General features: G+C 49.8%; 2 protein-coding genes across 4 annotated transcripts; one reads left to right on the top strand and one right to left on the bottom strand.

The window, feature by feature from the left end:
• The first annotated feature begins 3,357 nt into the window (after positions 1-3,357).
• On the top strand, positions 3,358-15,709 carry CCNF (cyclin F). Of its 2 annotated transcripts, none has more exons than XM_072935583.1 (17): positions 3,358-3,543; positions 4,979-5,130; positions 5,544-5,650; positions 6,364-6,431; positions 6,909-7,102; positions 7,446-7,499; positions 8,012-8,116; positions 8,671-8,748; positions 9,151-9,302; positions 10,046-10,210; positions 11,082-11,205; positions 11,557-11,737; positions 12,665-12,752; positions 13,137-13,236; positions 13,511-13,641; positions 13,825-13,994; positions 14,532-15,709. In XM_072935583.1, the coding sequence occupies exons 1-17, from the start codon at positions 3,531-3,533 to the stop codon at positions 14,927-14,929; spliced, it is 2,280 nt and encodes a 759-aa protein (XP_072791684.1). In that variant the 5' UTR covers positions 3,358-3,530; the 3' UTR covers positions 14,930-15,709. The 2 variants fall into 2 exon arrangements, with proteins under 2 accessions (XP_072791684.1, XP_002190964.6); XM_002190928.7 differs by having other exon boundaries at positions 4,976-5,130.
• A 232-nt stretch (positions 15,710-15,941) lies between these two features.
• VRK3 (VRK serine/threonine kinase 3) lies at positions 15,942-24,654 on the bottom strand. Of its 2 annotated transcripts, none has more exons than XR_004369227.3 (12): positions 24,484-24,654; positions 24,066-24,409; positions 22,599-22,651; positions 20,885-20,951; positions 20,075-20,159; positions 19,511-19,613; positions 19,078-19,170; positions 18,757-18,889; positions 17,882-18,002; positions 17,533-17,613; positions 16,818-16,967; positions 15,942-16,243 (listed from the first exon to the last, which is right to left on the bottom strand). XR_004369227.3 is itself a non-coding variant. In XM_030284643.4 (12 exons), the coding sequence occupies exons 1-11, from the start codon at positions 24,588-24,590 to the stop codon at positions 16,819-16,821; spliced, it is 1,314 nt and encodes a 437-aa protein (XP_030140503.4). In that variant the 5' UTR covers positions 24,591-24,642; the 3' UTR covers positions 15,942-16,243; position 16,818. The 2 variants fall into 2 exon arrangements, 1 of the variants encoding a protein (XP_030140503.4); XM_030284643.4 differs by having other exon boundaries at positions 17,533-17,591; positions 24,484-24,642.
• Positions 24,655-24,933: the final 279 nt, after the last annotated feature.

Genomic DNA, 24,933 nt, shown 5'->3' with positions numbered 1-24,933 from the left:
GTGGCCCCAAGATCTCTCCAAGTTGGCCTTGGACACTGCCAGGGATAGGGCAGCCACAGCTGCTCTGGGCAACCTGTGCCAGGGCCTTAGCACCCTCCCAGGTGTGTGATAAGGACAGTGATAGGACAAGGCTTAAGAATGGCTTGTGAAAAGTCCCTCTCTAAACTGAAATCCAGCTCAAGACTTGGCAATACAGATTAAAACATGCACAAATCTGCCTTCTCCTCTGTAGTGACTGACTCTTTGATGTGTAGAGGCTTCCCAGTTGGTGCAGGTGTGTTTAGGATGGCGTATCCCACCCAGCACCGGCTGCCCCTTGGTGAACGTGCAGGTCCCACTCCTGCCCTGCCTGCCGCCTCTGGGCAGGGGTTACAAACCACAGGCTCAGCCAAGTCAGATGGCTGTGCTCAGGTAACACAAGTCCCACTTCACACCCGTCAGCCTCTGCTCCGCTTTGACTGTCAGTGATAAATCCACCTGGATGTCCTGCCATCCTGTTCAGGAAAGAACAAATCAGGCCAAGATGTACTGCTGCTGAGAATCTCACCTCCCACCTCCCAATGCCCACTCAGGTTTTGGTTATTCCTGTCCCTCCAATATAACCCTCTCCATGCCCTGCCTTCCTCTTCTGCTGCCATGTTTAGGAAGAATGGGATCTACCTGAGATGACTCTGTACTGCAGATCACCCAGCTGGGATCTCTTGCTGGGATCTGAGCTCTCCGTAGGCAGCTGATTATTCACATTTTGTTTGCTGGTTCAATTTATTTTTAGTTGACAGAAACAGCTGTGAGGGGGAGAAAAATGAGGAACAGAAGCTGACAGCATGATTAACTTTTTAACTCAAAATTGCTTCTCAATTAAAATAATCTAAATATTCCCTGTGCTCCTGGTGTCACTTTCCCATGCTGGCAGCTGCTGTGCTCCCAGGAACATGACACAGTTTCGCACATGGAGGTGGAGGTGGGGATGCACAGGAGACAGACTGTCCACAGTTGCTCCTCCCTCAGGGGTCACCTCCTGGGACTGGGGGACAACGCAGGAGGTGAAAGGCCCAGCGTGGCCAGCGCTGTGCGGTGGGCTCAGAGAAGCCATCAGGCCATTCAAGCTCAGCCTCCCCAACCATAAAATGAGATCTCTATTGAGATTTCAAAGCTATTCCAACCCCTTGCAGGTGGAAGGGTGCGGGTGCAGAGGAGCATTCAGAAGTTCGTGTTCTAACAATGAGAAGCGCTCGTAAAATCTTCAAACAAATCTCATACACGCTAGCATGAAGAAACCTCAGCTCTGCTGGGACTGATGATGTTTATTCAAGGTACAATGCTGGGAAAGTTTCCAGCCACCAGTAATTGGGGTGCAGACATTTCCTGTCCTACAAAACAAGAGCTCCTCTTCTCACTGCTTTTAAGTTTTATGAGTCTTAAAATTCAGAAAAGTCTTCAGCCGAACTAACTCGATATCTGCTTTTCCCTACATTGTTTTGTTTGCCTGCCAGTCTTTTCAATACACCTCCTTGTCCCACTCTGCCCTTTGCCTTGTGACGATCAGGGCTTTCCTCTGAATCCCATACTGAGGTTTGAACTTCGACTCCCAATTGTTTGCCTAATTCCCCCTCACCCCCACAGAAGGCCAGGAACAGGGGTGTGCTGGGAAGGGATGGGGCAAGGTTGCAGCTCAGGACATCAGAAACAGACTCTGTCCAGGCAGAGCCTGGCTCCTTCCCCCAGCAGGAATCATGGAATGGTTCAGGCTGTTAAATACCACAGTGGATCAAATGGTCCCACCTCCCTGCCCAAGAAGGGTCACATAACATAGGATCGTGTCCAGGTGAGTTTTGATTATCTCCACTGAGGGAGAGTCCACCCCCTCTCTGGAAAGTCTCTTTAGTGCTCAGTCATGTGCACAGAAAAGTTCTTTCTCATGTTCAGGTGTATTTTACTTCTTGCCCATTGCCTCTTGTGCTGGACCCCCCTCTTATGCTCTGACCTCTCCCTGCAGACACTGACAGATATAGATGAGGGCCACTCTCAGCTGTGTGTCCTCTTGGGGCAGAACAGCCCCAGCTCCCTCAGCCTTTCCTCAGCAGGGAGATGCTCCAGTCCCTTCATCACCTTCCCTCTGTGGACCTGCTGGAGCAGGTCCATAGGAAGCAATGGAGATGCTGCAAGAGCTGGAACCCTCTTGCTCTGGAGCCAGGCTGGGGGTGTTCAGCCTGGAGAAGAGAAGGCTCCAGGGAGACCTTAGAGCCCCTTCCAGTATTTAAGGGGCCTTCAAGACAACTGTGTACCTGGGACACAGGCCTGGAAAGAGAGGACAAGAGGGGATGGCTTCACACTGATAAGGTTAGCTTATTAGGAAGAAGTTCTTTGCTGTCAAGGAGATGAGCCCTGGCACAGGTTGCCCAGAGAAACTGTGGCCACCCCATTTCCCGAAGCGTTCAAGTCCAGGTTGGACAGGGGCTGGAACAACCTGAGATAGTGGAAGGCACCCCTGCCCATGGCAGGGAGTGGAACTGGATGGTTCTTCAGGTCCCTTTCATTCTATGATTCTACACCCACTCCAGGATCTTCATGTCCATCCTGTCCTGAGGAGCCCAGAACTGGATACAGCATTCCAGATGAGCCTCAGCAGGGCTGAAGGGGCGGGCAGGACCCCATCCCTGACCTGCTGGCAGTGCCCTTCCCTCCCCAGGATCCCCCACCTTGGCCCCAGGACACAACGGACAGTGGTGACCCCCAGAGCCTCCTCTGCAGAGCTGCTGTCCGGCAGGTCACCCCCAGGCCGGCCTGGGACATGCAACCACCTGCCCGATGCTTTAGCTCCAGCACAGACACCCTCAGGCGCTGCATGTTCAAGGTGGAAATCATTAGGCAGCAATAAGCCCCCACTGCGCCCCTCAACAGCTCCCTTGGCCAGGCAGCCTCGGCTAAGTATAGGTGACTGTGCGCGACAAAGCACCAGCAGGGACGGCTGAGAGAGGAGAAGAGACCCCCGGTACCCGGGGGGCGCCGGGGCCGCCGCTGCCGCCGCCGGCCCGGGATAACGAGACCACGGGAGCACAGGGCGGCACCGTGAGGGGAAGAAGGGCCGCGGCACCGTGAGGGGAAGCGCGGCGGCCCCGCCCACTGCACCGCCCCTCACGGCAGGGGGCGCCGTGCCGCCCGCGCATGCGCCGCTGCGCCACAGGTTTGAACCGCCAACAGCCCCGATTCGAATTCGCATCCTCGCCGACCAATCACAGCGCGCGGGGCGGGAACTGCCCCGCCCCCATCGGCCTCCTGGCCAATGACAGCGGCTGCTGTGTTTAAAACAAGTGCGCGCGGGCGGTAGGCGGGGCGGTGGCGCGGCGGGCGGGGCTGGCGGCGGAGCTCCCGGCGGGGCTCTCTGGGCGCGCCCGCGCCGCCAGCGGGGCGTGCCAGCCCCGCGGGCCCCGCCCGCCCGCGGCTCTCCGGTCCCTCCTACGGCCGGGCCGCTCTCTCGGAGCCGGGCAGGGCGCTGTGTCCGTCCGCGCGCTCCCCGCGGACGCGCCACGATGAAGGCGGGCGGTGAGTGCGGCTGTGCCCGCGGGCTCCGCGGGTGCTGCTGTTTCCCGGGTCCTCCTGCGCTGAGGGGCGGCTCCAGAGCGGTTTCTGCCTGCCGGGCGCCTCCTGAGGGGATCTGAGGGCGGGGGTTACCGGAGTACTCCGAGCCTGGGCTAAAGGACCGGCAGCGGGTGGGGGGGCCGGGCCAACGGCTGCGCGCCCAAATTCAAACGCGGCGGGGGCGGCCCGGCCCGGCCCGGCCCGGCCCGGCCCGGTGGGTGCCCGGGACCGGCTCTGCCCGTGCGGTGCTCCCCGCCGGGGCCGTGCCTCAGCCCTTCCGCAACCACGGCGTCCGTGGCTGTGGCTGGGGCTGTGCCTGAGCGCGCCTGCCCTCGAAACCCAGGGGTCAAATGTGTATTGCGGGTGGGATAACATCTCGGGCGTCTGTGAGTTTGCAGCGTGCGCAGGACTGTACAGGAAACCCCATTCAAGAGGAAGAGAAAGTGGTTTTTTACTGTAAGGATGCCTGAATGATGGTAATTGATTGGCCAGAGCAATTGTGGGATCCACATCCTTGGAGTTGCTCAAACCCACCTGGATGTGGTCCTGCCCCACTTGGCGGGACGGCTGAACTGGGTTACATCCAGAGTTCTCTCTTGCAGCCTAAAGCGCTCTGGTTTTGTGAGGCAACACATTTGAAATAAACCTGTGCCACCTACTGTCTATAGAAATGGAGTTTTCACTGAGTTGCTCATCTGCCCCCGGTCCCTATTTGGATGCTCATATAGGCTGAACTGCCATCCTAGTTTGGGTGTCTATTTCATTTTCATGGCAATAATACTGCCGAGGATAATACATTTTGTATACATATGTGTGTGTGTGTGTGTGTTTCTATAAATATTGCACTGAAATAATCCAGAAGATATAGGCAATGGATCTTCCATTAGCACCCGTGGCAGGAACTGCTTGGAAAGATAGGCTTGAGTAGGTTTGGTTGTCTTCCTAATATCTCTGGTTGTGTTCCAGGGACTGCTGTCAGTTGAGAAGGAAAAGCTGGGGCATGGGGGAGGTAAATGCATTGACAGTAGTGACAGCTAAACTATTTGTTACTACTGAAAAGGGACAGCTGAACTGTTTGCTGCTACTAAACACGGTCACAGGAAGGAGTCAGGGCTCAGAGGGGCTCTTGGTGAAGAGCACTTGAGCTTGAGCCACCCCTTCTGAGTCTCTTGGCTTCATTAAGCCAATTTGAACAAGGCCTTTCTGCTCTGTGGCTTAGTCTTGTGGGATAATGAGGTATGAGCTATATATCCCTGGTTAATGTGTTTGCAGTGTCCTGCACTGCAGTGAAGAGGTGCTCAAGTGAACACCTGTGTATGTGTGTAATACTATGTAGTACCTTTTTGCCTTTGCTGTTCTCTCACTAACTGAGGTGTTCTGTGTTTTTCTTTTCCAGTAGTTCACTGTAGATGTTCCAGATGTTTTTCTTTCCCTTCAAAGCGAAGGGTAATAAAACGGCCTCGAGTCCTGACGTTCTTGAACCTCCCCGAGGATGTTCTGTTTCACATCCTGAAGGGCCTCCCTGCTGCAGATATCCTCTCAGTCAGAGCTGTAAGTGCTGCAGCTTCCCCTCTGCCAGGCTCAGTGCTCAGCTCTGCCTCCAGGAGCCTGGACTGCACACAGAACAGGCTTTTCATGCCACAGAGCCTGAAGAAACTCAAAGAAAATCAAGGTTGAGATTTTTGCTGTCCCAGGGACTTTCATTTCTCACTGCTCAAGTTAAGAGTAGCAGCAGTATTTGACTGCTTTTTGTACCTTTTCTGTGGAAATTGTCCTGCCAGATTACTGTGGCTGAACAAATGGGTTTGGTTTGGCATCTCTTGCCTTACTGGTTATGAGGCAGGCAACAAGTTAAACATAACTTGTGACGAATTAGTTACTTCTCTAAAATAAGATTGCAAAGACCTGTTTTTCTGTTGGTCCTTTTATTATGGTAATCATTATTTTGTGTTCCCTCCATGCAGGTGCACTCACATCTTAAATACCTTGTGGATAATCATTCCAGTGTTTGGGCACATGCAAGTTTCCAAGACCTGTGGCCATCTCCAAACCATCTGAGGATGTTTGAAAGGTAAGTTTCAAACATCAAAATTGTCTGGCCTTTTAGAAGAGGATGTTTGAAGGAAGAGTAACTGTTCTAATCAGTCCTCAGTGTAACTGGGGGATCTGCGTTGTACAAAGAGGGGAAATATTTGCTTTAGGAATGAAAAGACGTTTGATTTGAGGTCTAAGCTACAGCTGATCACTGCTGTCTCTTTAACCGGAGCAGGGCCTATTGCATATACCAAAGTTGTCTTCACAGGCATTAATATTCAAGATTGGAACGTAACACATTCCCTAAAACCTCTTTCTGGTGCTCCCACGTGAATGAACGAGTGGGGCCAGGGGTTCTAGAGAATAATCCTGTTTCTAAGTCTAAGTTGGCTTGGTCACTTCTTGTGCAAACCAGTGTATTGAAAAACAGGTGAATTTCAGTAACAAAGTTTGAAAGGGTAACAATAAATCTGCTTTAAAAAGATGAGGAACATCTTTTTATCCATCTGATTTGAAGGGGATCCATTGGTGTCAGAGATTTCTTTAACATGTTTAAATGCCATAATAATGGTTTTGCTTCTGAGTGTCACTTCTTTTTGAGGCAGACCAGTATGTGCACATCTGCTGGGGAGGGAGGAATACAAAGGCTTGATATTTTGATGGGTGTCCTTGAGGGCACAAGGACCAAACTGTAGATTCTGGTGCTAGGAAGGATTTTAACCTCCAGTGCTTTCTCTGTCTGCCCTTCAGGGCTGCTGAAAGTGGTAACTTTGAAGCTGCTGTGAAGCTGAGCTTGGCGTACCTGTACAACGAAGGCCGTAAGTGTGGGAGCTTGTCCTGGGGCTTTGGGGAACGTGGCATAGCACAAGGAAGTTTTACATTGCTCTGCTCAGGCACTGACCACGAAGCTGCCATGTGTTCAGTGAGATGGGGCAGGATACAGCCTGGGAATTCAGGGTTAGGAGTTATCCACTGCAAACTTGTGAACTACTTTGGTAGTGGAATAAATGCATCAAAAGGGCCTGACAAGTGACAGGAGGAGCCTCCTCACACAGGGTCCTGACAATGCAGTTGGTATTTGCAGAATGAACCCCCCAACTTAGGTTATGTCTTCCTAAAGCCTGACTGTAGTAAGATTTTTCTTCTTTAGCCACCTCCATGATTTCTAAGGCTCTAAATGAGAGACAGTTCAACCTTTTCCTCATTGTTTCCTCTTGTCTGTCTTGGCCTGACTGAATGCCAAGCAGGCATTGTGAACAAACTCCACTTGATTCCTGGCTTTCTCTCTGGTTCAGTGTCCATCACGGGCCACGGACGTGCAGAAGTGAACGGAATAAAGGCATCTCACTACTTCAGCTTGGCAGAGCACCTGAATGTGTGTGCAGTCCCCTTTATCTGGCTGTTCATCCGTCCTCCCTGGTCCTTCTCTGGAAGCTGCTGTAAAGCTGTGGTCTATGAGAGTCTCAAGGCAGAGTGTCAGCTTGACAAGGTCAGGTTTCTTTCTGCCTTTGGATTTACCTTATGTCAGTAACTGCATCTTGCTACTTTGGAAAAAATACTTTTGTTTCCCCAGGGAGCCTCCTGTGCTCTTGTTGTTTCAATGACTGTGACTCAGTCATTTATTGAATTTATTGCCAAACAGCACATGATAGATCATGAGTGCTAGAGGCCTGAACTGTCTCTTCGGAGAGGTTCAGTGCTATCTCAGGGATAACAAAACATAAAGAAAAGCAAGGGGGGAAAGTGATTGAAAGATAAACCAAAATTGTAGTCTGAAATTACTAGCAAGAATTACTGTGGTTTAACAAACTTTATTTTGCTGCTTTCTTCAGGCTCAGAAAGGATCTATTCTCCACAGCTTGGCAAAGGTTTTGAATTTCTTCGAGGTGAGCAGTATTTCTGATGTGATGGGTTTGGATTTGGGTTTTTTTCTGGTGATGCTAATGCTGTTTACCTTGATTAAAAACATAAATCAGCCAGATGCTTTTACTCCTCATGGGTCCCCGGAGTTTCTGTTCTCACAAGTTTAATTTACTGGTTGTTTAAAGGAACATTATTAACTTACTTTGTTGAATTGTACAAATGGTGAAATTAATTTTGGCTTAATCATGGGCTTGCAGTATGTTCAGCAAAACAAAAAGTAAAATTAAAAGCCTTCAGTGGCAAGCAAGCCAAAAAGCATTTGTCTGGCTGAGGAAAAGCACTAACTGCTCTCAGAGCCTGCATCTGCAAATGGCAGCACTGAGTGGATGGGGGAGCATTCCTCAGAGGCTGAAGGGCATTCCCAAGGGATGGATTCTGCTCTGTAGCTTTAGCACAGTGTTCCATAGCTTCTGAAGTGTTGAGGCATCCAGTTGTCTGGACAGAAAGAATACCAATATATGCCTTTTCTTTTTAGGATGAAGGAAAAAAGAAAGAATCCCTTGAAATGCTTGAAGAATCATCAAAACAGGGTTGTTTAATCAGCTCCTACCTCCTCTGGGAAAACAACAGAAAAGCTGCTGTAAGTAGTAATTTTTTGTCTCCAAACAACTTTCACACTAACTTCTGGATCTCTGTTAAGTGCAAGGAACGTCCTCAGAAAGGAATTGCTGTTCCTCAGAGCTTACCTCCTTCATAAAAAAGGAGGGTGCTAAGAACTCACTGAAGTGAGCTCTGGTGTCTGCCTGGGTGTTTGAAATGAGACTACGAGCAGTTGTAGCCAAGGTGCCACAGAAGTTGCTTTACTCCAACACTGCTGAAGGCCTGGGCACTGCTGGCCAGTGATCCCAGGGCTCTGGGGAGCAGGAGAGGGAGGCTCCTGCCTTGTCATTAATGAATCTGCCAAAGCTGTCCCCTTGGAATCCTGAGTGAATGCTCTCATTTCCTGTGAGACCTTGGGCAAGAACTGAAAAAAGGTTCTTAAAAAAAGTGGTGTCATGGTAAGGAACAGACTTATTGCTGAAATAATAGATGTACCTCCAGGCAGTGTTTTTCTCTGGATACTGGTGCTATAATTCTTCTGTTTGTTGTGTAAAGGCTGTGGGTTTTTACATCTGTTTGTGTTCCTCTCTGTAGATGTCAGATCCTGGCAGATACCTCCAAAGTCTCAGGAAGCTACGAGACTATGCAGCCAAGGGCTGCTGGGAAGCACAGGTAAGACTGAGTTTTCCCAGGAAAACAGTCTTTATTTGGTCCTTTTTGTGCTGCCATTGCAGGTTTAAATTTCTCTTTTTAGAAGCAGGACCTGCTTCTCTTTTAGAAGCAGACAACACTGAGTGTTGTCTTTATGTGCACATTTGCATCTATCCTGCAGATTCTCTTCTTTGGGAAATTGCAGCACACTGTGGTAGAATAGAGTAAAGATGCATCTTTTGATGAACTTAGAAGACTGGCCCCAAATAATCTATGTGCTCAACATTTAAACCAAGAACTACCAGTTCAAGGAGTTTAACATGTTCAGTGTTTTCAGCAGGAAAAACAGAGAAACATCCTCTGCTGCCTTAGTTTGCATTTGGTAAAATAAGCATACTTTCTTTTGTATTCTCTCTACTACAGATAGCTTTAGCCAAAGCTTGTGGGACTGGAAACCAACTAGGATTAGAAGCAAAATCTTCCAGGGAAATGGTTTCTCAAATCTTCCAAGCTTCCCTTCCTATCAGCAAGCAAAGCATCTTCACTGTGCAGAAAGGAATGAATGAAATAATGAGGTAGGAACTTGGATCCAGGAGTGAGGCCCCACAGTAGAAACTATTCCCTATTTCCCTGTACATCTCTACAATCCGTCTACATTTTCTCTAGGCAACCTGTGCCAGGGCCTCATGGCCCTCACGGGGAAGAATTTCTTCCCAATATCCCATCTAGCCCTGCCATCTGTCAGTGTGAAGCCATTCTCCCTTGTCCTGTCACTTCAGGCCTTGTCCAAAGTCCCTGTTGACTCCCTTTTCCTGAATAAACACCTGCAGCAGTGTCACCTGTGTTAGCCTGCCCCTTAATCCTTACAGATGAGATCCATGTCCTTCCCTAGGCAGATATCAATGCATTCCAGTTGCTCTTTCACATGTAGGGCAGCTCCACCACTTCCCCTTGCTGGCATTGCTTTCCTAAAAAAGTACATTACATCCATGGTAGCATTCCAGCCACATGGGTGTCCCACCGTGGCTCTGTAATGGCAATAGGATCTGTGACCACACACACACCTCCAGTCCTGTTTATTCCCCACACTGTGTGTGTTGGTGTGTGGGGAGGGGACGGAGCAGGCAGATTTTTCAGGAGGGCTGCAGGGGGATCCAGTGCAGCCACAACCCCACTTTAGGGAGCTGGCTCTTCTCTTGGGAGGCATCTCAGGAACACTTGTCACTGCTCTGCTTGGCCTGGCTCATTCTCCAGTTGGATGTCATGGTATGGGACACCATTTCCCAAGTTCTTCCTTAAGTCTCTCTTCCTGTTCTAGGTATATCCTGGTGGATTGGCTGGTGGAAGTGGCTACCATGAAGGACTTTTCTAGCCTGTGCCTTCACATGACAGTGGGATGTGTGGACCGTTATTTGACGCTGAGACCTGTGCCTCGTGCTCGGCTCCAGCTTTTGGGGATAGCCTGCATGGTCATTTGCACACGGTGAGGGTTCTGGCTGGTGAGCAGAGGTGATCATTATGAACTTCCAAATTCTTTCCTGCAGCTCAAACTTCTTCCCCAACCCCATCCCTTGCTTGTAATACTGGAAAGGCTCTTAAGACTTTCTTCTAATTTGACTGCTGTTTAATTGTGTTTACAAACACAGACTCTGTAAATGAGGCAGAAAAAGTAGTTCCTTGAAGGTTTTTTCCTTATTTAAACACATGGTCATAGTTGTAGAGTGCTCTAAATGTATTCCTTCAGCAACTGGAGTCTTTGACACCATGAGAAATCTGGAAAGGAATAAGAGCAGCAGTGTTCCATAGCTGAGCCTGTGTACACTCAGACGAACTGCGTGGTGTGGTGGAAGATTATCCTTCTGTGTTAATTTCCTTAATATCTTGTGTCTTAACCTAGGAGAGGCTTCATAGGTAAAGAATTAGGATCAGAGAATCACAGACTGGATTAGGTTAGAAGTGACCTTAAAGATCATGTCATTCCACTCCCTGCCATGGACAGGGACACCTTCCACTATCCCAGGATGCTTCCAAGCCCTATCCAGCCTGGCCCTGCACACTTCCACGGATCCAGGGGCAGCCACAGCTGCTCTGGACAACCTGTGACAAGGCTTCACCACTCTCACAGCCAAGAATTAATTTTGTATTAGGAAGAACATTCCAAATTAGGAATGTTCTAGTAGGTGGTTCCATCTTACAGGTGAAATAAAGAGCTGCAATTCTTTCTTTGCTGGTTTATCTGGGAAAATACCTTGTGAAGTTGTTTAATTCTGGTCATTGTGGGTGCAGTTATCTGCTGTAAGTGCACAAATCCTCTTTCTGCTGGAGCTAACTTAATATTTATATTAACATTACAGTTTTATCAGCAAAGAGATGCTGACGATACGGGAAGCTGTGTGGCTGACAGACAACTCCTACAAATATGAAGAGTTGGTCAGAATGATGGGTGAGATCATTTCTGCCTTAGAAGGAAAGATAAGGGTGAGTTTAGGAAGTGGATGGATTATTCCCCCCCTCCCACCCCCCTTGGGCTGCTCTTCAAGTCAGGCTGTAGCAGTTCCTGAGTTGGGGGTTTAGGTCAGTGTTCTCAAACAGCTGTGGAGCCTGTGCATGTCTCAGAGCATGCAGATACAGACCCCTCTGCCTTCTGTAGAGATTAAAACTTGAGTTTTAAGAGGCCATTTATTCTATTACTGGAGAATGCAGTGATGTCAATGTAGTCATTAAACAAAAAAGCCCCAAACAAACAAAACCCATCACCTGGAAACAGCTGTTCTAAAACACTTTTTTCTGGTCCTGTATTTCCAACCTCTGTTCTCCTTTCTGCACTAGATACCCACCATTTTGGACTACAAAGAAGTTCTGTCAAGCATCGTCTTGCTGGAGAGAAGAACTCTTCACTTTTACAGCTTCATCTGTGAGCTGTCCCTGCTGAACACGAGCCTCAGTGTGTATTCCCCAGCCCGGCTGGCTGCTGCTGCACTGCTGCTGGCCAAGATGCTGCATGGGCAAGGTAACCAATCTTACCTCAAGCACAGAGTGCCAGTCTGCCTTGTCTTTCTAGGGAGACTTTCTGGGGGTTTTTGGGTGTTAGTTTGTCTTTAGACAAGATGTCCCAGTCACTTGGCTGGGGGAGGTGGAGACAAGGGTGGAGAAGAGGGGGACAGGTATAAGAAGTTAGAATGAAGAGCTAAGTTCAGTCTGGCTGTATTGGGCAACCCAGATGATCAGAAGGCTGGAACAGCTCTGCTATGAGGAAAGGCTGAGAGAATTGGGATTATTCAGCCCGGAGAAGAAAAGCTTCAGGGTGACCTAATTGTGGCCTTCTAGTATCTGAATAGAGCTGACAAGAGACATGGAGAAGAGCCTATTTACAAGGGCCTAGAGAGACAGGACAAGGAGAAATGGCTTCCCACTGCCAGAAGACAGGGTTAGATGGGATATTAGGAAGGAATTTTTTCCTGTGAGAGTGGTGAGGCCCTGGCACAGGTTGTCCAGTGAAGCTTTGGCTGCCCCTGGATCCCTGGCAGTCTCCAAGGCCAGGTCAGACAAGGTTTGGAGCAAGCTGGGATAGTGGAAGGTGTCCCTGCCCATGGCAGTGAGTGGAATGAGATGGGCTTTGAAGTCCCTTCCAACCCAAACCATTCCATGGTTCTCTGATTCTGTTTTACCTCTTAATAGCAGTGATATACTAGAGCATTAGCATCAGGCAAGCTTTGTATTTAAATGGGACTGAGGATTTCTGTCATTAGGCATAACATCAGTTTGGCAGATAAAGCTATCCTTAAAGCCAGTTGTGAACTTGAACAAACTATGGACAGATATAAGCTTGCAAATAACATGATTATTATCCTATTAAAAAAGGAAGCTGACTAGCTACAGAGCTACTACACTTCATGAATATATAATTCAATATAGGAATATGTACTCTCTTCTCCAGCACACCCCTGGACTGCCCAGCTGTCTGAGTGCACTGGTTTCTCTCAAGAAGACCTCTTGCCCTGCGTGCTGAGCCTCCACCAAAAGTGGTAATGGTTTTGGGACTCTTTGAGGGAACGCATGAGTATTTGGATTGCTCTTGCAAATGTGCTGCACCTGTATGGTTAGCCCTTGCCAGTGAAGGAGGGGCCTTTGGTTAACTGCCTTGCTTCCCTGCCTCAAAGCACTAAGGTCCAGTTCAGGGACAGCTGTTGTATTTCTGCCAGCTGGTCTGGCCCTGGGTCACAGAAACCAGGGACAGAAAAGGAATTAGAATGTTTAGAAGTCACCAGGTGTCCTGATGAAGCTGCTGAAACACCAGCTCCTTTAGCACAGCACTGAGGGACAGAGGAAAATTACCTAACTTGGCAGGTTTTCTTAATATTGTTTCATAGATTCCATTGTAAGATCGGGGTTTCAATCTTTCTTTCCAGCTTCCATGATGATGTCCCAAAGGATTACAGGCAGGTGTCCCTAATGGCAGTAAAGCAGCGGTTTGAAGATGAGCGCTATGAAGAAATCGGCAAAGAACAGGTGGGTGAGCTGTGGCTGCATCTGCTGCTGGCTGACACCCAGAGCAGAGCTACTGCCCCATGACATGCTGTGGGAATAAAGTGGGAGTTTAAAAATTGAGTTGCAGGGACTCTTTAACTGATGTTTGAGTGCCTGTGGGAAGAACACACTGGGATGGATTTCTCCTAGAAAATAAATAGTGTCCTTCTGGCTATTTAGTTCTCGTAAGAATCTCATGGTCTAATTCTTAACAGGTGCTTTGATTTTTTTAAAATCTATTTATTTAATATTTTAGGTTATGAGTTACAGCCAGCTCTGTTCATTGTTGGGTGTGAAACAGAAGGACCCAGAGCCCAGTGCCTTGCACAGGAATGTAGTGGAAATTCAGACTTTCCTCAGCTCTCCCTCTGGAAAGAGAGCTAAAAGGTGAGTGTAACTCATGGCTGTCAGCTGCTCTGAAGATCAGCCAGAGCCTTTCCTCCTCTCTGGTACCCTGAGGTTTCATTCCTAAATACAATCCATTTTCCTGTCACCATCTTGACATACCTGTTAAAAGAGCTGGAAAATACTTGGATTTTAACATGTGATTTCTGGGGTGTTTTGCCACAGGAGGAGGGAAGACAGCATTCAGGATGACAGAGGCAGCTTTGTGACTACACCCACAGCAGAGCTGTCCTCCCAGGAAGAAAGTCTTCTGGACAACTTCCTTGACTGGAGTTTAGATTCCTGCTCTGGGTATGAAGGTGATCAGGAAAGCGAAGGCGAGCGAGAAGGAGATGGTGAGCAGTTTATTCTTATAAACAGCAGCCAAGAGGATTAAACCTGTCTTTTCATTTTTGCTTAAAACTGTTTCTCAGGCACCAGATGCCTAAACTTTCAGCTGAAGACGAGTTGGAAAAACTCTTCCCCTTCCCCTGTGGTTATAATTGTTAAACTCTCTCAGAGGTATCTATCTGTTCTTTCTCTGCACTGCTTCAGAACATGATGAGGGGTTTTGTATTTGTTCAGCATTTCGGGCTGTTTGCAGTGTACCAAATGTGATGAATGAGCCACTGTCTTAGAAACACTAATTAGATGTTACATTTTGCTGACCCTGGGCCTGGCTGCTCATTTTCTAGCAGCTCTTAGTATCTGTTCAAATAGTCTGAGGGAAGAAAAGACGCTGTATGAATAGAGGGTGAACCTAGTGCCCTGCCCTCCAGCTGTAAGCAGACAGAAGGTTGAATCTTGCTTGGCTTTTTTCTGCTTGACTCTGCTGAGTGCCTGCTTGGTTCTAGATGGGGACAAACTAAGGTTTCTCTTTTCCCATCCTGCAGTGACCAGCCCCAGTGGGATCCTGGATGTGACAGTGCTGTACCTGGACCCTGCAGAGCACTGTGGCCAGGACTCCAGTGATGAGGACAGCCTGCCCGGGGAGTGGGATGGCTCTGGGGCACCCCACGGGGAGGGGGAGCTGCCAGGGGCATATCTCACCCCAAGGAATTCCAACCCAGAGGGGAGCTCGGGCTACTCTTCTGTCAACACTGCCAGTCCTACATCTTCTGTTGAAGGCAGCCCTGGAGCTCCTCCCAAACCTACCTCAGCACTGCCCCATGGCAATTCCATGAACAGGGAGCTGTGCCAGCCCCACTACCTGCACAGGAGGCAAGTCAAGAGAAAAAACATGGCAGAACACACTGAAGAAAGGCTGAACTTGGCCTTCCTAAGTCTCTGATTTCTTCATGCTTTTAACTTTACCAGGATTCCCAGAAACTGTATTTCTGTTGCAGTCATACAGGGATGACAGTGAATAATTGTAAAACCTCCAAAATATCTTCCCTTCAACCTTGTCCATCTTGTACATCTGGGCTATTTCCTCCATTCACAGCTGCCTTTTTATGTATCTCCTATTGCCTGAGTCTCTGCTAAGGTTCTGCTCTCTGTGAAATTCATAGCCTAGTTTTATCATCTTAGTGATAGAAAAGAACTGTCCTGTCCCTTGCTTCCTCTGAGGCCTGGCACTATGAATGAAATGAATTGACATTTGTTCTCAAGTTTCTGAATGTAACACTATGCTTGAATTCTTCCACTTGAAAGACCTATTTTGAGGTTGTGCTGCCTTTTACTCTGTCCAGGTCTCTCCCTCAGCTTCCTTCTTCTTGTCTATGGCATTTGCTGCACTGACACAAGGTTTTTATTGAAAAACCCCAGAGGTAAATGAAGGCTCACTGCAGGTCTGAGCTGCTCTCTCACCTACCTCTCACATGGTTTAAACTCCATTTGCCTCTTCTCTTGTTGCCATGTTTTCTTCACCTGAAAAATCCTTTTGTGCCTTAACACATAGGAATTTGAATACCAAGGTACAAGACTTAAAAAATATGTCACTTGAAGCTAACACTGGACCTGGACTCCAGGACTGTTTAGAATTTACTGTGGCATTGGCAACAGTTCAGCTACACACAGTGTAGTGAGTGTTTATTGACTGTTTTTTTTATAAAATTGTTTTGTTAGTAAAGATGAATCCTAGTCTTCCTTCCCCTCATTTTCTGGCCTGAGGCTTGGAGAACTGCTGGGATGAGGTCAGGGTTTACCTCTGAACTGAGTTCTGATGGTTAAGTTGCAGTGGAAGTGCCTGAAGGCTATTCACACAAATCTCACAAGGAGCACAGGGCTCAAATTGCCCTCACAACCCTACAGCAGCTCCAGAAAGGCCTTGAATCTTCCAAATAACCAAGAGCAGCCTTGGGTACTTGTCCACAAAGTTTATTACAAAACCATGTACTGCCACTCTCATTCAAAAGATAAAATCCCTGATTTAGTTTCCTGGCTTATGGTGGCTCCACTGCAGTTCTCCAGCTACTGCTTCCCCTGATCTGCCATGCAGGAGTCTTCACATTAATTTGGTACAACAGCAGCTCAAACTTCAGCACTGGCTCACATTAACATGGGAAGAAACATTTAAAAAAACCTCTCTCATTCTAAAACTGGTAAAAGTGAAAATATATCTGGGAAAGGCATCACTGCAGAAAGCTCTGAACTCTTCCTTGATCTGAAAAAAAAGCAGAAAAGGGGGGGTATAAATCAGTTTAATTCCTTCCCAGGAGGAGGAAATTAGGTGAAGAGCTGGCTCTGTGCTCCTGCTGCTGGATGCAGGACCTTGGCTGATGCAGCCCTGCACTAAAATCAGATCTGGCTTTGTATCAAGCCTCACTCTTTGAGGTGCCTCATGGCTAAAATAACACCTGGGCACTCAAACCAGAACTACAGGCTGCTTCCTGAGAGAGAAAAGCAAAAACTACAGCCCAGAGCTTCAGATATAAAAAAAGAAAAAATTACCAGATGGCCTGAGTCTGCATTTTGTTATCACCTTCACAGCCCTGCAGCCCCTTCAGCATTTACTTTATTAACCCTTGTTGTATTCCTTCATGGGCAAGTATTTCCAGAAGAACTTGGGAAAACACAGGCTAAGCCTGGCTTTGTGTAACACTGGACTGGTTTCAATAGGGAATGACATGTCAGGAGGAGCAGATTGGTTTCAGCTGGAGGGGTGTCACAACCCAGCCTGCTCTGTCCTCACGAGCCTGTGGCAGCACAGGTCACACAGAGGAGGTACCAGCACTCACCTCAGGGCACCACTCGGACATCCACAGAGTCGTAAGCTGAAGCTTTCATCTTTTCCAGTGGCTTCCCAAAGAGCTGCCGCAGGGCTGTGTAGTCAGGCTTCTCCTCGTACTCCAGTGCCACCACCTGCTCCAGGTAGTTCTGCAGGGCATCTGCAAGGAAAGGGACTCATTGGAGCAGCACAAACTCCAGCTGCCAAGTGGCCATTTCAGGCTGCTTGTCCTGCAGCCAGCTCACCCATCCCCTCAGGCAGCTGCAAAGAGGAAAACCAAACCAAGGCTAATACAAAGCTCAAAGAATCACCAAATTATACAATAAAATAGAATCACCAACTGGTTTGGGTTGGAAGGGACCTTGAAGCCCATCTCCTTCCACCACTTGAACACTTTTCAGACATGGGATAGTCACAGCTTCTCTGGGCAACAATATGGGATGGAAAAGTGTCCTCTAGCCCCAGATATTTCATTTCTAGACCCACCAGCACAGCTGTCCCTTCAGCAAGGTTCATGAAAGCAGATAATGGAAAGCAGCCCTCGTTCTTCTGTACAGAAAACAAGGAATTTGTTCCCAGCCTGCCACGCAGTTCATGCAATGCTTGGTCATCATCACCCCTGGAAGCTATTCTGGACCAGCACACCAGCACAGAGAAAGTTCTGGCTTCAGGTACAGTCAATCTTCCATCCCCGAGTTGCACTGCCACTAAGAGCAAGCCCATACCTGGAATGGATCTCTGCCTGAAGCACAGTTGGAGAAGGCATCTCACATCCTTTCTGTACCTGGAATAGTCAGCACAGAGTCCTGTCAGAAGGAGAAGCAATAGAGCAGGCACCTCAGCACCTGGCTTTGACAACAGGGACAAAAAAAAAAAAAAATTCTAAAAAGGCTGAATTCAGCTGGCCATGTTGTGCATGAAGCAGAACTTGGGGTTCACCAAACACTGGGGCCAGCTCAGCCTTCGTTGTGGGATTTACCACATCCCAACAGAGTGACCTGGGGATTTCAGTCACAAACCCTCCTCACTGCTTTCTGCTGAGCATCTTCCAGAAGAATAGATGATTTCTCCTACCTTTCTTTCTGTTCCACCACAGCTTTTACTTTGTCCAGCTCATCAGACCAAGGCAAAATGCCACAGAGCCATTTCAGAAGACAGTAGCCCAGAGATTCCAAGTCACTCCGTCGAGATGGTCCTGATGGGAAGTAGGAGACATTCACATGTCACTCATGAAGGGGCAGAAGTAAAGAAATTCAGAAGCTTCATGAGGATGTTCTCTGGGGTATCAATACTCCTGGGAGGCCGCTAACATAGTTCAGGAATCAGCTCCCAGCCTCTGGAGGAAGATTTCATGAACACTGTGAAAGAGCAGTCACATCCCAACAAGGAGAAGGTCAGAATTTGGCACAGGCTGCCCAGGACAGCGTGGAGCCTCCATCCCTGGAGGGATTTAGAAGTCATGTAGATGTGGCACTTGGAAATTTGGGTTAGTGATGACCTTGGCAGTGCTGGGTTTAAAGCTGGACTCAATGACCTCGAAGGTCTTTTCCAACAGTGATTCTATGATTTAAATGCCTTTCCAGCTCTCATTGCTTCAAGGTCAGAGCAGAGCCTGCTGCAAATCTGTTTTGGGCAGGGATCCAGTCTGCCTTGAAACAGATCCCTGCTAAGCCAGCATGAAGGGCCCTGTTTTCTATTCCCCACATGCCTGCAGCAGCCAAGGCTCCAGATGGAGCAGGAACATCCCTGCTGGAATCACTGAATGACCTGGCAAGTCCCAACACAGCAGCCATCAGGAGGCAGGAGTGAACAGCCCAAAGAGGAACCTGGTTCCTGGTGCATGTGAATGCCTGGAAAGCAGCAGTGCCAGCAATGCCAGCAGGGAGCCCGAGCTCCAGGGAGCACCACCAGAGAAGCAGCCCCAGCATGTGTCACAAAGCCAGACCCACCTGTGCCCTTGTGGCTGTCCAGGCTGATGAACTCCACCGTGCCCTCGTGAGGGGTCCTGCTGCCCTCGCGCCAAGCCACGTGCTTCCCCCCGGGGCAGTAGCGGAACGCGAAGCCATAGCCAGCGAGGGTCACCTACAGGGCAGCACAGAGCACCCACCTGAATTCAGAGCAGCCTCCAGGGCTTCCCCACAGCCCCTGCTTGAGCACTCTCCAGCCTGCTCTGCTGCCCTGCCCAAGGCAGGGACCTGGAGGCTGCCTTATCCCAAGTCCCAATCCCACCTCCAGTGCCCTTTCCTGGCAGCACTGCTCCTGCTCCCTACCTGTGTGAGGTCTGCTGGGTTCAAATAGATGTTCTCAGCTGTGATGTCCCCATGCGCATACTCATTCTCATGAATATACTCCAGGCAGTCTAGCTGGGAATAAACAGGGGAAGCATATCAGATCCATGCAGGCTCCTGCAGCACCCTGGCTATCACTGAGCTGGACCTTCCCCAGTTCCCTGCAGCCATGAGGATGAGCACTAAAAACAACACGTATCACAGCCTTCAAGTTCAAAGGTCAGGTTTTTCTCATTCTTATCCCAAATTCCTTAAAGGTGACACAGCGCTCAAAAGATGCTACTGAAGTTGACAGCAGGTTTAGAGACCCCACCCAAGCCCCTGAAGCAGCTTTAAAACACCTCTGGGAGATCCAGAAGGAAGTTAGAAGTCTTTTCTGAAAAAGTCCCTTGGGAAGGATTGGTTCTCCACATACCACGCGAATTGCAATCTGAAAAGCTGCCTTCTCCCTGAGCAGGTGCAGGCCATCGCTCAGGACCGACTGAAGAGATCGCCCCAAATCAGAGAACACCAAAAACCTGCGGGAGAAAAGGGCTTTACACATTGCAGTACCTACCTGGTTTGGAGGCCCTGCAACAGACACTTGCCAGGTGATCCACTGGACCCCACTTCAACTCCAAGCTGACCTGGGCAAACACTTCCTTGACTTTTGATAAGTGAAAACTTCTTATAAAGGAGACAGGTGTGCTCATTGTGTGTTGCAGACACACAGCCTGAATCTCCCCTTTGTGTTATGTGTCAAGATCCAAAATAAGGTGTTCCCTGGCCTGAAGGGCAGCAGCAGCAAAAGCTGTAACTTCACCAGCAACACAAGGACTGGAGGAAACAAAGTAATGAGAGGCAAACCATTTAAGACATGATAGGAGCAGTGCATAAAGTGAGGAGCCCAGGGGACAATGACAAAAGGACAAGCGGATAGCAACCAGAAGAGAGGGAAAGCCAGAGATGCTCAGACAGCCCAAGAGCTCAGTCACCTCACCTGTAGCTGTCTGCATGCAGTCCAAAGCCAACACAGTTGGGGATGCCCAGCAGCGGCACAGAATGCCACTTCTTCCACTTCTCCACTACAAGAGAAGAGGACAGTGCAGCAGATGCTGCTGAGGAGCTCCAGGAGGAAGGAGTTAGGGATGCTCCTCCTCTGAAGGTCTGCACTGCCCGGAGAGCTGACAGTGGCCTCTCATCCTGACTCTGTCCCCAGAATTCCAGTCTGATGTGTGCACTGGCATGCCAATGAATATACCACTGTAGAGCAAGAATGGAATAGGGGAAATTCTGGGAATACCAGAGCAGGCTATGGCATGGTATTGTTACAGGGCAGGGCAAAACAAGGAGAGGCAAGAGAGAGAGGGTGAGGGACAAGCAGACTTTTACACTTCTCCCAGAAGTGTAGATTTGACATAAATTATTCCATCCCCCCTGCCTACATTCTCTGGGCAGCTTTGTTCTTGCTCAAGTTTTGGGATCAATGGAGTTTATACCAGAGAGCTGCTGACAGAACCACCCATGGAAGAGGGACGGGAGAGTGAGCCAAGGTGAGACAGGCTGCAGGGCTGGACAGCTCCCAGACACATCAAGACAGAGTGAGGAGCCCAAGAAAGCTGTGCTCACACTGCACTGTCCTACAGCACAGACTGCTGGGAGAACTGGCATTGACCGAACTCCTCAGCACTCTGGCACTAACCGAGCAGGGGATTAATTTATCCTAGCCTGGCCTTTCAAGAGATTCACATAACTGATGAGACAGAAATGCCAGCTAGCCTTAGTCCTTGCCCTCCCAAGAAGCACCAACCTGTGCTTGCCTTTGCAGCTCGCTGGAAGAAATTCTGTTCATTGTAGATCCTTCCATCTTTGGCATCCTAAAGGGAACGGAGAAGAGCATTACTTCAGCCAGACACATCCTGCTGGAAAGGGAAATTTGGGTAAGATTGCTATAAGACCTTAACTACTCATTTTAAAGAAAGCAAAGACCAACTAACAGAACTGAGAGCAGAGCTCAGGTGTCTTGGTTCCCTACTTAATGCTGCCCCTAGCAACCACATAAACTCTGAGTATCAGCACAGGAGAGGGGCCATCTCAGGTTGAGCCTTTTCAGCAGCCCATTTACAGCTGTCTGAGGGTTAACAGCAGATAAGGCAGTGCAGCCCAGGCACAGCATGGACAGCTCTGGTCCCACAGCTGTTACGTTAACGAGAGCCAGAGGTGACCTTCTCAGCCACAGCAGGGATGAGGGCATTTCTACAAACACACAAGTCTCTACAGAGAGCTGTAACACTTATTCTAGCTGTCAGAAAATGAGACAAGAAAGTCTGTATTAGTAACATTTGAGGTATTGCTGTCATCGAGTGACCTCAACTGCACACAGTTCCCATTCAGAATGTCTGTGTTTGCCTACACACACATATCTATTCAACACTAACTCAGGACAGCTGCTATCCTGTGTGGGAGAAAGCAGCAGTGTTCTATTCTACCTGGTTTGATACAAAACTGGTATCAAAGATAGCTGGAGGAACAGCAAGCTGCAGACAACACAGACCATGTCCCGGAGGGTATTTCACTCTGCATCTTGTCCACGAGCCCACGTGGGTCATCAAACCCCAGAGCCAGAATGCTCTCATGTGCCATACCACACTCCACAGTGCTCAGCAGACCACCAAGCAGCCAAAAGAAAACCAGAGAAGTTGGGAGTCTTGCCTACAGAAGTGATTACAGTTTCCCACCAACTGGTTCTAGTTTTGTGCACTTAGCAGATTTTTCTCATCCACACTGTATTCCTTCCCCATCCTCTTAAGGGATTATCCAAGTGCATGCAAGAGCCCTGCAGAGCCATCAGTCAGCACTGGCCCTCCTACAGACCAGCAGTCCCCAAGAGCTACAGTAGACAAGAAAGCAGGTTCAGTCCTGGTTTATGAGCTACTGAAAATCAATTGACTGAATTTCCACGACAGAACAGCTGTTACTGGAAATAACACATTTCTGGAGAACCCAAGATATTGCAAGTACCTGGAAAGCTGGCTTGGAACTCCAACTATAATTCCTATTTGATTTCAAAGTGTGCTCTGGCTTTACAAAGTGTTTCCATGCTGGCTCTCACACAGCCTCAGCACAGCACCATATTCCAACCTCTCAAGTTTCCCCAGACTTCAGCAGGGTGTATGCACGCCTGCCAGAGAGGAGAAAAGTTGGTCTGATATTCCTGAATCAAGATCTCCACCTCACACCACCAAATTCAGTTCTGCAGGTTCCTAAGCCTGGTCAATCAAAGCAGCAACCTTCTGTTATTAAGGCTTTGAGGTTTTTTAATCCTCATATCCATTTTCTTCACACCTTTAGCAGAAAAGCCAACTGAAATCCCTGCACAACACCCTCAGGAAGTTAGATCCATCTCCTAAGTTAGCATGGGCCCCTCTGATCACTCTCTCCCAATTCCTCAGATACTCTCAGCCAAACAGATCAGGACACAGTACTCTATGCACTATTCCTTACCCAAACAGATCAAAACTCACAAGTTTGAGGGAGTAGCTTTGCTTTTGAGGACAGGTTCCAGATGCTGACTGTGCTGTGGAAGGATGGAACAGATGTGGTTACAGGAACATGGAAAAAGAGGTTGTGCATCATTAAATGCAGCCTGTGCAGCAGGATTAACTCATCCTCTGCTTCTTTCCCTTGAGCTCTGCAATGCAGCCTCTGTGACAGCACCTTCCCAGATCACTACAAAATAATTCTTACCTTGCTCCAGGAGCTCAGCACCCTGACATGCACTGCAGTTCTGCTTAAGTCACAGAAGCATCTGGGCATGGCTACAGTATGGGGGAGCTTTGAGGGGTATGTAAAGAATAGATCATTAGTTAGAATCTCAAAGGCATCCCCAAATTCATTTGCTGAGCACTCCCTCCAGCTCACTCCATGGTTTGACAAGTCTGTAAGGGATGCCAAGTCCCTCTGCTCTGTATGGATGTTAAGAGTTGTATGTAGCTACCCGTCTCCAAAAGGATTTGCACCCATGACTTGGCTCAGGACAGTTCCTCTTCTTGTGCTCTTAGACCAAGTGCTATCCACAGGTTACCTGCTACTCATCACCTAAAACCTACTTCTATAAAAACACCCTCCACTACTGATTTTCTTTTTTATCACAATTTTTTAAAAAAACATAGATGGATGCTCAGACTTTGTTATACAACAGCTTGAATAATGAAAAAGAAAGTAAAGCCAAATATCAGGCAAAACTTGGTAATGGAAAAAATTCCTCCTGGACAGTTTCCAAATTAACTAAAGATCAAAAACTCCCCTTTGGAAGTTTGGAAGACTGAAAAGATCAGCACTTACTAAATGGCTGAGAAGCAGCCTATGTGCTTTGGTTGCTTTCTTTGGGCCCAACACACGCTGAGGATTGACATTTAGTGGGTACTGACACCACTCACAGCACAGGAACTCCTGTACAGTGCCCAAAAATTGTTTTTGGACCTAAAAGAACAGAAAGAGGAAGTGTGGCCCCAGCAATGGACATTCCATAATAACAGAACAGCCTCGCCTCAGCTTGATAATATGCTGGTGGCAGAGTGGCTGACAGGCAGATGCCCAGTGAGGAACGGCTGGAGCTGTGCCAGGGCAGGTTTAGGCTGGATATTAGGAAAAAGTTCTTCCCCCAGAGGGTGCTGGGCGCTGCCCAGGCTCTCCAGGGAATGGGCACAGCCCCGAGGCTGCCAGAGCTGCAGGAGTGCTTGGACAGCACTGCCAGGGATGCCCAGGGTGGGATTGTTGGGGTGTCTGTGCAGGACCAGGAGCTGGACTCCAGGGTACTTGTGGGTCCCTTCCAGCTCAGAATATTGTATGAATGACGGATCCTGCAAGGCTGTAGGTCACCGCCAGCCCGGCGGCCATCGCAGTGTCACCCACTCCGTGGGCTCTGGGGATTTCGGGATCCCCCGCCTCTCGCCTCCCGGCCCCCTCTGCCTGCCGCGGGCCCACAGTACCTTCGTACACCAGCCCGCAGCCGCCCTGCTCCAGCAGGCGCACCAGCCTCCACCGCCGCCCTCCCTGGTCCGTCAGCACCGTGTCCGCCGGCAGCGGCGCAGCCGGCCCGGGCCGGGGCTTGCGGGGCGAGCGGGGACCCGGCCGGGCCGCGGCCGCCCGCGGGGAGGGGCAGGCGGCGGGGCTGGCGGGGCTGGCGGGGCTGGCGGCGGGCGGCGGGCTCGGGGCCCGCGCGGCGGGCTCGGTGCGCTCCTCAGGCGGCGCGGGCAGCCTCTCGCCGCAGGCGGGGCAGAAGCGGAACGCGGGCTCCACGGCGAGCCCGCACTGCGGGCAGAACCGGCAGGGCCTGCGGGACACGGACAGCGTCAGAACCCGTCCGCCGCCCCGCTTCCACCGCCCCGCTCCCGCCGCCCCCAGCACCTTGGGGAGCCGCCGCTCAGCTCTGCCCGCGGCCGCTCCGGGGTCTGCGTCCGTGTCCGTGTCCCTGCCCCCGGCCCGCGCCGCCCGCGGGCCTTCCTGCCCGACATGGCCCCGCCGCAGCAGCCCGGGCCCGCCCGCCGTGCCGCCACGGCGCAGGCGCCCTCAGGGCCGCACCGCGCCCCGGCGGGGACCGGGAGCCTCAGGGGACATCGGGGTCTGAAGGGATACGGGGGCTGTGAGGGAGTACCGGGGATCTGAGGGACACCGGGGGTGTGAGCGGGCACTGCGGTCCCGCGGCCCCTGGGCTCCCGTGGCCCGGCCGGGCAGGGACACGGGTGGTCAGCCCGCCCCGATGTGGGCCGGCGGAGCCTCGAGATCCCTCAGGCTGTGCTCCCAGCGCTGCTTTCTGGGATCGAGTCACATTACTTCATAAATGACACCAGAAAACTA

This window comes from Taeniopygia guttata, chromosome 14, assembly GCF_048771995.1.
Source record: "Taeniopygia guttata chromosome 14, bTaeGut7.mat, whole genome shotgun sequence".
Classification (NCBI taxonomy): Eukaryota; Metazoa; Chordata; class Aves; order Passeriformes; family Estrildidae; genus Taeniopygia; species Taeniopygia guttata.
Note: the sequence above shows the minus strand (reverse complement) of the source record. Positions and strands in the feature narration are given on the sequence as shown.

Coding starts and splice junctions, on each gene's coding strand:
- CCNF (XM_002190928.7), top strand. Junction 11,206..11,556: donor CCTTAGAAGGAAAGATAAGG/GTGAGTTTAGGA, acceptor TTTCTGCACTAG/ATACCCACCATTTTGGACTA. Junction 13,995..14,531: donor AGGCGAGCGAGAAGGAGATG/GTGAGCAGTTTA, acceptor CCCATCCTGCAG/TGACCAGCCCCAGTGGGATC.
- VRK3 (XM_030284643.4), bottom strand. CDS start 24,590: ATGTCGGGCAGGAAGGCCCGCGGGCGGCGCGGGCCGGGGGCAGGGACA. Junction 22,652..24,065: donor CTGCGGGCTGGTGTACGAAG/GTACTGTGGGCC, acceptor ATCCTTCCACAG/CACAGTCAGCATCTGGAACC. Junction 20,160..20,884: donor AGCTGCAAAGGCAAGCACAG/GTTGGTGCTTCT, acceptor CTTCTCTTGTAG/TGGAGAAGTGGAAGAAGTGG.